Here is a 13,691-nt window from a genome sequence, read left to right as displayed (position 1 = left end):
TCTTGCGGTTTTTTAAAAGAAGATAATTATTTAAAGTTTTTTCTTTCGGTTGCCATGGTAACCAGAGTTCTGCATGGAATTAAATTCTTTGAACAATTTTTAAAGGTGACCACCAAAGGAACATTCCTGTGAAGTTTGGATGAAATTGGCTTAGTGGTTTATGAGGAGTTGTCATTTAAAGTAAAAGTTTACGGACGGACGACGGACGAAAAGCGATCACAAAAGCTCACCCTGTCACTTTGTGACAGGTGAGCTAGAAAAAAATCTGGGAGAAAACTTAAGAGGGGCTGATACTTAAAGAGAGACATAGCAAAATTTTCATTTCTTCATTTTGATTTTTTCATTCATTATTCTGTTAATGTTCGTAAAATAAATACACTAAAATTTTCATTTCTTCATTTTGATTTTTTCATTCATTATTCTGTTAATGTTCGTAAAATAAATACACTACGGACATAGGGACAAAACTTTACTCTTTATAAAGAATAAAATGGTGGTTTCCTAACTTGGGTCAGGTGGTCAGGTTAGAGCGTTTAGTTTTCACAATAGTTGCCACAGTGAACTCTGGAAACGTTAAAAAACATGTTGACTTTGACTAATGTTTCAATCATACAATATCCACAATATCTGTTATTGTAACTTCCATGGTTTGTTCAAGTAACATGGTTTTAAAACAACTCGATGATTCTGTTGACGTCTACATTTCTTTCAATATATCTAGATATAGTTCAATATACATGTATCTAGATATATTTCAAATCAAACCCCAAAAATATAGAATTTATACCTAAATTCATGCTTCGGCTTTAAAACAAATGTCATGTTTTCATAATTGGAGTACATTAAATCATTTTGATATCTTGTCATTAATTTGCCCGAGTAATCCTTTAAGAAAAAAGAGTTGCTGGTATTGGAAAATTTAATGAGAAAAATTTGGGAGAAAAATATAAAAGTAACTGGTACTTATGACTAATGTGATACATTTTTTTTTAAATAAAGAAATTCTGAGTTAAAACACTAAGAGAGCATTTATTATTGTCATTTTTTTTTGGTTAAAATATCTTTGCTTTATAAATGAAATGCTCTTAACAGCAAACTAACATACTTGAAATCCCACGTCAAGGCCTACTTATATTACATTTGTACATATAATTCAGCTAAGGGCCATTAGTTGACGATACGGATAAGTGTGAAAAAATTAGGGACTAAAAAGAAGAGAAAATGTTGTTGATACTGGGGTTTAGTCTACTGCGGACAGTAAGTGGATATTTTCGATACAGATACGAGTTAATTATAGAAAAACCAGCAAACAAAGCTTATACAAAAAAGACTTAAGTTAGGGGCAAAAAAATTAATAATTCAGGAATATGTTCTGGTACAGTAAGTTAATGTCAATGAAGGTTCTTGAAAAAGGAATGTTGTAAGGCAGGAACAAGCATGGATATTCATTATCTAAGAACACGTTCAATTAGTTATCACAACTGAAAGTCACTGAAACTGGAATGTGGTCAGTCAATGGCGCCAGACGTGTGATAATGTTGTAATTCTGTATCTTCTGAAATTAGAAAATAAAAAACGCAATTCACAAAAGTGAGAAATTCTATCAAATATCAGCTAAATCTGACGTGTTTATTTTGTATGTGTTATATTAATGGTGCCAATAATGACAGAAATGAACCTTTGAATAATATTTGTCTGTCACACAACACTTTATTTGTCAAATTCATGTGACACCAGCACTTCCATATTCCCCGTCTCATATTAACGCAGCAGTGACTTGAAAAAATTGCAAGTTCATTAACTTAAGCACCAGTGTAACTGGTTTTCAACCATTATATAGGACAGACAGTTCCTGAAAGGGTATATAGCTATCTAATGAAATATTTTCATGAAATTCATCACCAGTAAAATTACATAACAGATTTTTAGTTTTCTTTTTAACACTTGTCATGCTGGAACCAAAAGAGATTAGACTTTGCCACTAAGTACAAATCCAGGCCACTGAGGCCAGCCTACATATCCATGCAATAAGCTCTTTTATTCTGAATAACTTCAAATATTTATCTTGATCCCCCCCCCCCCCCCCGCCAAAAAAAAAAAATAATGTTCAGGCTGGTAAAAACTTTTCTAAATACATCGCTATAACATTGAATTCCTAGTAGGAAATAAACTCAACTTATTTATTAGTAAAAAAATTAGATTATAGATAAGAAAAAACATGTTTTCTTGACAATTTTGTCATCTTTTTTTGTTGAATTAAGACGTCAGTAATAATGGAATTATGCATTAAACCTAACTAGACCATCTTGAAATTTGATTTCATCCTTTTCAAGTTCCTTTGACCTTCTTATGCATCAGACTGGAACCATGTATACAACTTTTGTAGAGGACACCCTAAGATCATTCCTGTGAATTGTGGCCAAAAGCCACCATGTGGTTTAGGAGATGTTATTTTTTTTAGCAATTGAGGATAATGAAGAAAGACAGACACACTGCCATCATAAAAGCTCATTTCTGAGCAATTTATGCTGTACATACCTAAGCTCAAAAGATGGGATAGTATAAAAAACCTCACCAAAAGTGTGACTAAAATCAGGTGATCTGATGATGATCGCAACTAACAAGTCCAACAAAACTCAAATTTAGTTGAAATTTTAGTCTAAAGCTTACCACGGGACTTTCTTTTCTGTACAATACCACATCAATTCTCCTTCTTCCACCCACAGGTGACAAAATCAAATTTCCATGGGCATCTTTCTTCAAAGGGGCATTATAGATTGCATCCATCGTAGCACTTTCAATATCAGCGTCTATAAGGTAATACTGTCTTAAGTAAGGGTCCTCCAAAACAGTTTTAAGGCCCTCAGGTGTACTGACAGCCTCTTCATGTAACAAAGGTGTTCTCAACTCTGTTCCTGCAAGACAAGATGTGACATTCTTTATTAGGCTTTGATTTTAATTCTCATTAACATATTTCAATGTTCAGAAAACTGAAATACCTGTATATACTGTTTGGTGGTTCCAGGTGTCAACTAATAAATTAATGTTACCACCAAAGGTGTATTCTTATCATATAAGAAAAACATTTTTGGTAACAGTGAGCATAAAGTGGGTGATGCAAAGGACCGTATGTTTCAAGTTAACAAACAAATGAGCTGCGTCATGACAAAACCAACATAATGGGTTTGCAACCAGCATGGATCCAGACCAGCCTGCGCATCAGCGCAGTCTGATCAGGATCCATGCTGTTCGCTATCAGTTTCTCTACTTGTTATAGGGTTTGTAAGCGAACAGCATGGATCCTGATCAGACTACGCAGATTCACAGGCTGGTCTGGATCCATGCTGGTCGCAAACGCATTACGTTGGTTTTGTCATGACGCGGCTCAAATGTACATTGTAGCTCTAATACTTGAACATTATGGTTATGGTTGTCAATCTATATTGTCAGTCTGTTTCAGTCAATAATGTGTTTCAACGAGACACTGACAGTGTCTTATGCAATACATGTTTAAGTTGACATAAAAACTTTATTTACTCAGCAGTTCATTAAAAACAGCCCAATTCAAATTATTTGCAAATAGGCATGCTGACACAGATGGTCTCAGGTTTTCAGCAGGTTGCCCTAGTAACAGCCCAGGGCTCCCATTTAGTTCCAAAATTTGGAAGTCAGGAACTGAAAATGTTTGACATTGGAAGTCACATTATATAGGTAAGAAGGAAAAACATTATATTTTGGAAGTCACAAAATTCTTGAAACAAAGTGATCCCCGATCAGAATCATTCTAAATCACAACAAAATTATAAACTATTCATTAAACCCATGACAACATATCGGAATCTGTAAAAACCGAATATCGGACGGTTGATAGAGGACTATGAAGTCAATTATAAATAGATAATAACCTTGACAAATACCTGATGACGGAGGGTGTGAATAACCTTTTTATACTTGTCAATTGGTTGTGTCTAAAACGCTAACTGAGCGGTAACAGCACACTGATTGTCTGAATTGTTTATTATGTCTTATTTCACAGTTTGATTTATTGTAAGGTATAGCTGTATACCGTTCTATATTCATGCCAAAATGCACGAGGAAATGGTAAGTTAAAATCAGTATGAATAAAAAATAGAGAACTTTTATACTGTGTTGCTTTTGTATATTTATTTCCAAAATGTCAACGCCATGGAAAAGACATTTATCCGCACCATGCCATATTCAATCGCCAAAAAGAATTAGACGTGAGCTGTCTATAAGTGACAAAGTTAAATTAATTAAAGACAGCAAAACTTTGCCAAAACCTACATTATAATAATTGTCTGACAAATATGGCATCGGAAAATTTACAGTTGGTGACATTATTAAAAACAAACAAAGTTATTAAGAAGGATACGAACAAAATTGCAGTTCAAAAAAGCAAAGGATTAACTATAAGTTCAAATATACGGATGTAAATGAGAAGACGTTTGAATGGTTTAAGCAAGCTAGGGGAAAGAACATCCCTGTTTCAGGTCGGCTAATTTGTGAGAAAGCAGCTTCTATTGCCGAGCGCCTTGAAATTGAGGACTTCAAGGCTAGTAATGGTTGGCTCAGCAGTTTTATAAATCGCCACAACATTCAATGGTTAAAAGTTTGTGGTGAAAGGGCCGATGTAGATCCGGAAGTAGTGACTGAATAATTATAAGTCGCGCTTGCCAGATATGCTGTCTACATACGATGACAATGACATTTTTAATTGTGATGAAACGGGTCTGTTTTTTAAAACATTGCCAGATAAGACATTGTGTATTAAGTCAGAAGACTGTAAAGGGGGTAAATTGGCAAAAGAGCACTTAACAGTGATGTTGTGTTGTAGTTTAGGCGGGTAAAAGCTTAAGCCGTAAGTGATAGGCTACAAATCCAAGGTGCTTTAAAAACATTGATAAAACCCAGATACCTGTACAATGGGAATCAAACAAGAAAAGTTGGATGACTGCAGTTCTTTTTAAAGACTGGTTACAAAACTTGAACAGGATAATGCGTCGTAAAAATAGAAATATTTTATTGTTCATGGATAATGCTACTTCTCACTGCAATGATGTCACACTTAGCAACATCTCTCTAAAGTTCATTCCTCCAAATTGCACTTCACAACCATTAGATATGGGAATTATCAGAGCCTTTAAAGCACGATACCGGAAGTATCTACTAAGACACATACTGTGTAAAATGGACACTGTGCCAAGTGCATCCCAACTTGCAAAATCAGTGCGTTGGATTTACAAATCTTGGCAAGAAACATCTGTTGACACTATACGGAGTTGTTTTAAGAAATCAGATTTTGTGTGTGATGCTATTACTACCGAGACACTGACAGAGTGTGACTTAGACACAGATGACCCATATGATGACATCCCAATTCAACAACTTATTGATGCATTTCCAAACTGCGATTTTAGAAGTGTCTCTAAAGTGGAAAATACTCTTCCAACTGAAGAGATTTATGATAGACCCGATTGGGAGGATACATTTCTCAGCACAGTGTGTTCTACAAATCCAGACCCTTTAAATCATAGTGACACAGACGATGATGATTCTCTAGAAACACCATCTTCAAATCTGACCGCTGAGAAAACCAGACAAAACCCTCGGTCCGAAAGCCGTCCGGTTTTCACAACTTTCACTGTACATTTCCAAAACTTTTATAAAAATTAGCATGTATCTGTTGGCGTGCGGCTTTAAAATCAGTAACTTAACACAGAAAAGTTAAGTATCATGCCATGTTGATTTGCCTGGTGATCATTTACTGCATGCTATCAGTTGTAATCAACAACACTTGAGTCCTAATTTAACATAGGTAAACATCTCTTTATTTCAATCATCATTATACATGTTTTGTTGCAATTACTGTATGCAATTACTTCTTGCTATGATTCTATTCTAAGTATTTTGTTCAAATGTCTGGATTTTGTACAATTGTAGCGTGACTACTAATTTGAACTGTTAACAGTCGTCTGTTGTATTTCCTGAGATCATTCAAGAACTTAAAAGCATTGACTGTCCAATACATTGTTAAGTCAGTGAACTTCCCCCTATCATCATGTAAGACAGTATAAATAACCCTTTTACATTTTAAAGATGAAGATATATAAAATAATTAATTGGTATAATGTTTCAAGGTTTAATCTTACACAAGTCATAATAAGTCTTAATGGGATCAAAAAATCTTTCATAGAATGCTTTAGATCAAATATGTAGAAGATCTGTGCATGTTTTAGTTCCATTTTTCAAAGTTGTATTCAGGTCATTTAAAGCAACTGGAAAAATAGATTGAGCGATCCTGAAAGAGGATCATACCAAACCATTACATGCTAGCACTATAATAGAAGCATATTACCAAACCATTACATGCTAGCACTATAATAGAAGCATATTACCAAGACATTACATGCTAGCACTATAATAGAAGCATATTACCAAACCATTACATGCTAGCACTATAATAGAAGCATATTGCCAAGACATTACATGCTAGCACGATAATAGAAGCATATTACCAAGACATTACATGCTAGCACTATAATAGAAGCATATTACCAAACCATTACATGCTAGCACTATAATAGAAGCATATTACCAAGACATTACATGCTAGCACTATAATAGAAGCATATTACCAAGACATTACATGCTAGCACTATAATAGAAGCATATTACCAAGACATTACATGCTAGCACTATAATAGAAGCATATTACCAAGACATTACATGCCAGTGGTATAAGAGCAACATACCAATACAAAGTATACCAGTGCTTTAAGTAGAATACGAGTATTATACAAATATGGACTTTTTAACTAGTGAGTATGATGTGCTTCATGTATGTGCTGTACACTAAGAAGTACATATCTGTTGTTTTATTATATAATTTATAAATCGCTTTTATATGGACTATTAAACCTATCATTGAATACAACGGAAATCGATAATTTTCAGCTTGTCTACTTTTTCCATAATTTGGCCTTGTGTTTTAATGCGCATTAAATTGACTTTTAATTGCGATTTTTGTTTATTTATTTATTTATTTTTTTTTCCAGAATAATAACAACAAACTTGGCATGACGTCACATCATAACACACATCATTTGTGGGCTTTCACAAAAATCTATTCATAGAGAAAAAAACGTTGAATATACTCTGAAAATCTACATGTATTATTAGAAGAAAAAACAGCGAATATACTCTTGATATTGACCTGTAACCTTTTAACAAAAAGTTACTTCTAATCAGAGAAATGCATTTCAAAGCTATCTATAGATTATATAATAAACTGAAACATTACATGCAAGTTCTAGAAGAGGAACACATATACTATCATACAACACATCATTCTGTGATCATGGCCAACTCTGTTTACTTTTCAGTCAATACATTTTGTAAAATTTTCACTAGAAATGTGTAACTGTTTTGTCCAGACTGAACATTTTTTATTTTATATGCTTTTGGAGGTGTTATAGGATTAAATATCAAGATTTAATTAAGATTAGCTAATGGAAAGATAAGGTTAGCTTAGAGACTATAGAAATTGAGCAACATTTATAACTAAATGCTATTTTTTTGGCCTGTTGCTCTGATTCAGTGGTTACGGTTTCTGATCTAAAAACTTCTTGGTGAAGTCCAAGTATTTCTGTGATGATTTATTGGACAATAGAAAGTCAATGGACCTTTTTTTGTGCATTAACATCTGCAGAAACATGAGGACACATTTAAAGCCCTATTCCCCTGGACTAATCATTGCATTAAGATATTTTATAATGCAAGAAACATAATTTATATCTAATCTAATAATTCAAACAACAATATATCAATTATTTTTGTGGAGGATTATTATGGTAGTTGCGTGTGACATAAAAAGGCTTGTATGAGTAAAGAATCAAAGTGTACTTATATGACTAATAAAAATACTGTAATACTCTCTGACTAAGCCCTAGCAGGCAGTTTAATCCCTCCTTGCTTCCACAATATTTACCCATTAATATTATTATAAAAAAATATTATTCATGACGTAAAAAAGCGAATTAATTAGTCTTTAAAGTGCCTGTTCAACTTTTCACCTCAAGTAATAGCCAATATAAGAAGATAAATGTTTAATATACATCCTACATAAGTCATGTTTTGCATATTAAATCGTTGATTATATAAATTAGCAAATATTATTACAAAAAGAGCAGAAGTTACTTGTTAAAGCTCTGTAATGACCATCATTTTTCTTTATTAACTATTAAAGGGTGTACAGCTATATCTCATAGTCAAAGAGCTGTAAAATCTACCATAATGAGATATATATTTGTTGAAAAATTGACAGCCATATTGGACGCCATATTGGATTCTGAAGCTTTGTGAATTTCAAAGCAAAAGGGCTTGGTACGGTTTGGGTCAATTTTGGCCCATCGGCAAAAAATATTAAAAATTTGATATATAAAAAATTAACTATATTTAAAACAAATGCAGCAAGATTGAGTCAGATATCTGTTTAGACAAAAAAGTTATAATAAATCAAAACAACCTATCAAGAAAATAAAAATACTACAGTTTGACGTCATCAACGTCACGTATTATTTTGAGCGCATCGCTTCGAGTAATTAAAAATATAATGACGCATATGTATTTTCTGATTTTTTTATCGTGTAATGCAAAGGAGTTAATGATACATTTGATGTACATTTCTACCGTTCAATTACGATACGCAGACATAAATAATTAGTCACTGTGAAGTACATTAAAACAGACGAAAAGGAAGACATATACAACAGCCTTTATTTATATAATTTACTTACCCTATTTATGAAGTGTAGGGCCTATTCAGTTACTGCTATTTTATAAAATACACAATTACTTTAACAAGTTCATAGCTAAATTTTCGGCACTGAACCTTCTTCAGTTTTAAAAGGGCTAACCACCGAAATCTATGTACGAAAACCACCGAAATCTATGTACGAAAAAGGCACATATTCGTAATATTACCGCTATGACAATATTTTTTTATTCAGTGGTCTTATGTTATAACCTATTTAGTAAAGTTCAGAACTTATATGTATGCACATGTTTGACTATCATTATCATTATTACATCATCATTATTATTATTATTATGATATTGATCTTTCACATAATCTGTAAGATGTATGCCTCGGTTACTTGACCTACCGGAATTGCCCGAATTACCGGAATCCGCGGGGACTTTACTAGAATCGACCTGTAATTTTGTTATTAATGAATTTTTAAAGAATAATTTTGCTTTTTTATAAGATATAAACATTATAAATGATATGTCAAAAGATTTTGTGATTAAAAAATAGATCTAAGATCGGAGAGTTACTGCCATACTGCCGGATTCGTCGAGGGACTGTGATTTGGTTATTTATGCATTTTAATAATATTTGTTTTGCCAGGTTTTATAAAACTTAAACGTTATAATTGGTCTCCAAAGAAAAAGTGAAAAAAATATCGCTTTTAATTAACATTAACAGTGAAAATATTTAAAATCGGCGGAAACGGGTAAACTGCCGGAATCGGCGAATCATTACCGAAATCGGCCTGTAGTTTGCTTATTTATGAACTTTTAACCAATTTTCTTGCATCTTAAATTAAATAGAAAACGATATCAATGATATGTAAAACGATTTTTGTAAATAAAATCACTATTGATTAATAAAACAAGATATTTAATATCAGCAGGTTACTGCCATACTGTCGGAAGGTTTACCGGAATCAGCCTAAAATTTGGTCTTTTTTGCACTTTTTAACGTTTGTTTTGCTTTTTTATTAAATATAAACATTATCTATCATATTCAAAATAAGAATTTTGCAATTCACTTTTGATAAATAAAACAATCGAGTTACTGTCATACTGCCGAAAAAGTCGAATGATTAACCTCTTTTGAATTCCTGCCAAAACGTCATTACATTCACAGACGCTTGGGGGTCAGATCCTGCCCCCCCAACGTGATACGCCCCTGTAAACACTCTACCAAAACTATTTTAATATTTAAACACGAATGGGACATCTATTTCAACGATAAAAATGGTTTTCAAACATTTTTTACATATATGAAAAAATTCCGTATACCATCAAGTCTACTTTATTGAGACTTGATGGTATACGGTATTTTTTCATATATGTAAAAAATGTTTGAAAACCATTTTTATCGTTGTATTAGATGTCCCATTCGTGTTTAAATATTAAAATAGTTTTGGTAGAGTGTTTACAGGGGCGTATCACGTTGGGGGGCAGGATCTGACCCCCAAGCGTCTGTGATTACATTAAAAAGGGAGATCACTTGGAAAACCACGTTCGTTGATTAATTAATGTCTATGTACTCGGTATATAGATTTTGTCATGTCTTTAATATTCCACGGGATGCAATACAGCTTAAATTAATTTTATACGAAACAAATAATTTTGAATTTTCCAAAACTTGAATACTGGATAGTTTCGTGTTTCATATGATATTTGTCGGCGATCACCGCGGAGAACCTACTTTTAATATTTTAAGATGACGTTTAAAAACATAATTGAATTAATGAAATGAAATATTAAATAAAAAATAATACGTAGGAAAAGAAGGAAAACACATGTACACACACAAAAAGTCGGCATTGTTTAGTCGAAGTTTTTTGGGTTTTTTTTTTTTAGTATCTTTCAAAAACAGATCATCATTATAATACGATGATGCAGATGCTAAAATGTTTATATTCTGTTAAAAAACTAAAATACAAACAGAACATGTAACGAGATTTAGTAAAAGATTTTTTTCTGTTACGGATTTCTTTCTCTTGCAGGGTATATATGCACGATTAATTTAAACTACCGTAGTCATTAAAACTAGTAGTTTGTTTTCATATAAAAATATTTCCAACTTGCTTACATGTAGAATACTGTTTTAATTGAAAAAAATAGGAAAAGGCAGTGATCAATCAACATAAACTTTCTTCCGGATAATTTACACTAGTATTTATCTTTCCTGTAAATGGATAATACCACATATTCCATTGTCAGACTTTGAAGGTGTCAAGTGCTGTGTGGCAGCTGTAAAAAAGTTGCCCCGTACTTCACTTCAGTGTTGTTATAATTTTCTGGTCCTTCGGGATCATTGTTGCCAGCACTATTAAGTGTTGAGAATTGAGTACCGCTCAAGCCGGTGCTAGGGGGCGTGAGGGATGTTGCACTTATTCATTATCCCTCATGTACAGACTCAATCAAACCGAGTCTGCAATTCTTATGTAATTTTGTTGTGATTAATGCTTCCGAGGGGTCACTTTGTCTCCAGATTTTTGAATATTTAGATTACATATCTAACAACATAAAACATAAAATAGGTTTGAATTCCTTTTCCATTTATGATGTAAAGAATACACATGAACACGTAAAAACAGTGCATAAAATTTCTTAGCTTTTTCAATGACATATACCATTGGTGCAACAATATACTGTAATAAACTGCAATTAATTTGCATATCAGTACAAAAATACTCCCGACGAGTTTCTTATTTTCAGTTTTGTTTCAACACAAGTTATGACTCGTAAAATATAGGTACAGTTGCCGACAAAAAAGCTTTTTGAGCTATATCGATAACATACATTTTCGTTTTACCATATGTAATGTAATTCAATATATTACCGGTGAGCACAAAGTTGAAATTCCTTATCATTTACAAGGTAAGTATGCAAAAAACACATACATGCCATAATTTCAAGACTGATTTCCAGGACACTTTAAAAATGTTTCTAAAATTAACAGAGCGGTATATGTTGTAACTTTACAGTAAAGCATGCGCTGTGCTTTGTCACTGTGGTAGCGTAAGGTATTCAGCATACCTGTTTCTATACCTGACCAATGTTTCATCTGACAAAAGAAAAAAAAATGTTAAAAAGTGGCATAAAGTTTTTGAAGCAAGAGAGACTCGTATGTTAAAAATAATGCACAAAATTTCGACACTTCCAAGATAATTGCAAGCATGCAAACATTTGAAGAACTTGTAAAATTATTTTATTACAAATGTATAAAACAAAACCGCAACTAATGATCTATATTCAGAATTTTTTGACAAGATTTAATTTCACACCACCCTTCTAAATAAACTGTTGCTGGAGACAAGTGATTGACCCGTGCTAGAGATCATTTGGTGCGCTAAATGTGTCAATCATCATTAAAGGGCGGTTGTATCAAAACTTCAAAAGTCTTTGCCGACGTGCGTACGTGACAAACTTCTAGGTAAATGTAGGCGGAGTCATCTATGCAGACAGATGTTGACACACTTGCCCAGCAAACCAATATTTTAATTTTACGAGAAAGGTCACACATATTTATCAATCAGTGGATTAGTGTCAACATTTTTTGTGTATTACTAAATTTAATGTGTGGGGAAAATATATCTGATATAAATGTCTTAGAATAATTAACATGCAAATATTATTGCATATTATTGGAATTGGTCATTAAAGAGAAAAACTTTAGTTTATTAAAATGTACGGTGATATTTATCTCTTCACTAATTAAAGAACTGGAGCCTCTCCTACAACCAATATATACTCGATTACGCCCCTTACCAATCCGTCGCCATTTGCCAGTATGTAAACAGCAGACTGACGGAGTGTAAACTTTGGGTAATTAACAGAAGTGCGCAAGCAGTAACCGCAAAATAGTAGGTGATAATTTAAAGCTAATATATTATGGTAATATAAAATGTAAAAACCTAAGCGGTTAAAAAATGCGTTAACCTGATATTTGTAGAATAACACCAAAATTTACCCATTTTAGCGAATTTTGTCCGAAATAGAGGACAAATGACGTCATCCGTGACATCATCAACGTTGCCGCGATACAAAGGAACGTCAGTTTTTACTTGCATATATGTTGCTTTGTTAATTGACATGAAATGATTCATTTATATTCAATATTTAATTTCCTCAAAATTTTGGGCCAAAATCGACACAAAACGTACCTAGCCCTTTGGTGGGATTTGGATTTTTGTTAAGAAGACACTACAAGTTTATACCTGCTCTGGTGTAAGTTTCAGATTTGGACAAAAAAAATTGATTAAATTGCCCTCAGCTCTTACGCTTTTATAAAATATCTTTGAATAATTTATAAAACTGAAAATGTAACTTACCCACAGTCCAATCATAGTCCTTCCCTGGTTTTTCTCGACAAATATCAACATAAGTTTCAAACAATTTATGATCTGATATATGCACATCTCCTGTAACAGAATTTTAAATTTTAATTGCATCAGTATAGTTGCCCACACTCTCCCTAAATACATGTATGTTACAGTTAAACCCCAATTTTAAGACCACAAATGGGACTGCACCAAAGTGGTCCTTCTTGGTGGCTTCAATCATGGATATTCTTATCATTGCTTATATATTTTATGACCATGGTCTAATTTAGTCATTTTGTATGAATAAACAATATGTATTTTAACCTTCAAATAGTACTATAAAAATATGCCATACTACTTAATCTAATGAGAGCAAAACATATTTCTGAAGAAATTTAATACTAAATTTCATTGGTCTGGTTATAATATTATATAGCAGGGTGGTCTTAATTCCGGGGTGGTCTTAAGTAGGGTTTCTACTGTAAACATATCTAATTTCAATCATATTAAACAAGGTTTCAGAGCAAGGCTAGTACACCTAATGTCATA

At 32.8% G+C, this 13,691-nt stretch overlaps 1 protein-coding gene across 2 annotated transcripts in view; it reads right to left on the bottom strand.

The window, feature by feature from the left end:
• Nucleotides 1–397: 397 nt before the first annotated feature.
• The window catches only part of LOC132750928 (sphingomyelin phosphodiesterase 3-like), a 32,225-nt gene continuing 18,931 nt past the window's right edge, over nucleotides 398–13,691 (bottom strand). For both annotated transcript variants that reach the window (XM_060741016.1, XM_060741017.1), the window contains exons 5-7: nucleotides 13,152–13,241; nucleotides 2,671–2,915; nucleotides 398–1,555 (exon numbers count right to left, since the gene is read on the bottom strand). In XM_060741016.1, coding sequence (XP_060596999.1) covers nucleotides 1,469–1,555; nucleotides 2,671–2,915; nucleotides 13,152–13,241 — 422 coding nt within the window. In that variant the 3' untranslated portion in view covers nucleotides 398–1,468. The remainder of the gene's footprint in view (nucleotides 1,556–2,670; nucleotides 2,916–13,151; nucleotides 13,242–13,691) is intronic.

This window comes from Ruditapes philippinarum, unplaced genomic scaffold, assembly GCF_026571515.1.
Source record: "Ruditapes philippinarum isolate M1 unplaced genomic scaffold, ASM2657151v2 ctg795_1_1_1_1, whole genome shotgun sequence".
Taxonomy (NCBI): domain Eukaryota; kingdom Metazoa; phylum Mollusca; class Bivalvia; order Venerida; family Veneridae; genus Ruditapes; species Ruditapes philippinarum.
Note: the sequence above shows the minus strand (reverse complement) of the source record. Positions and strands in the feature narration are given on the sequence as shown.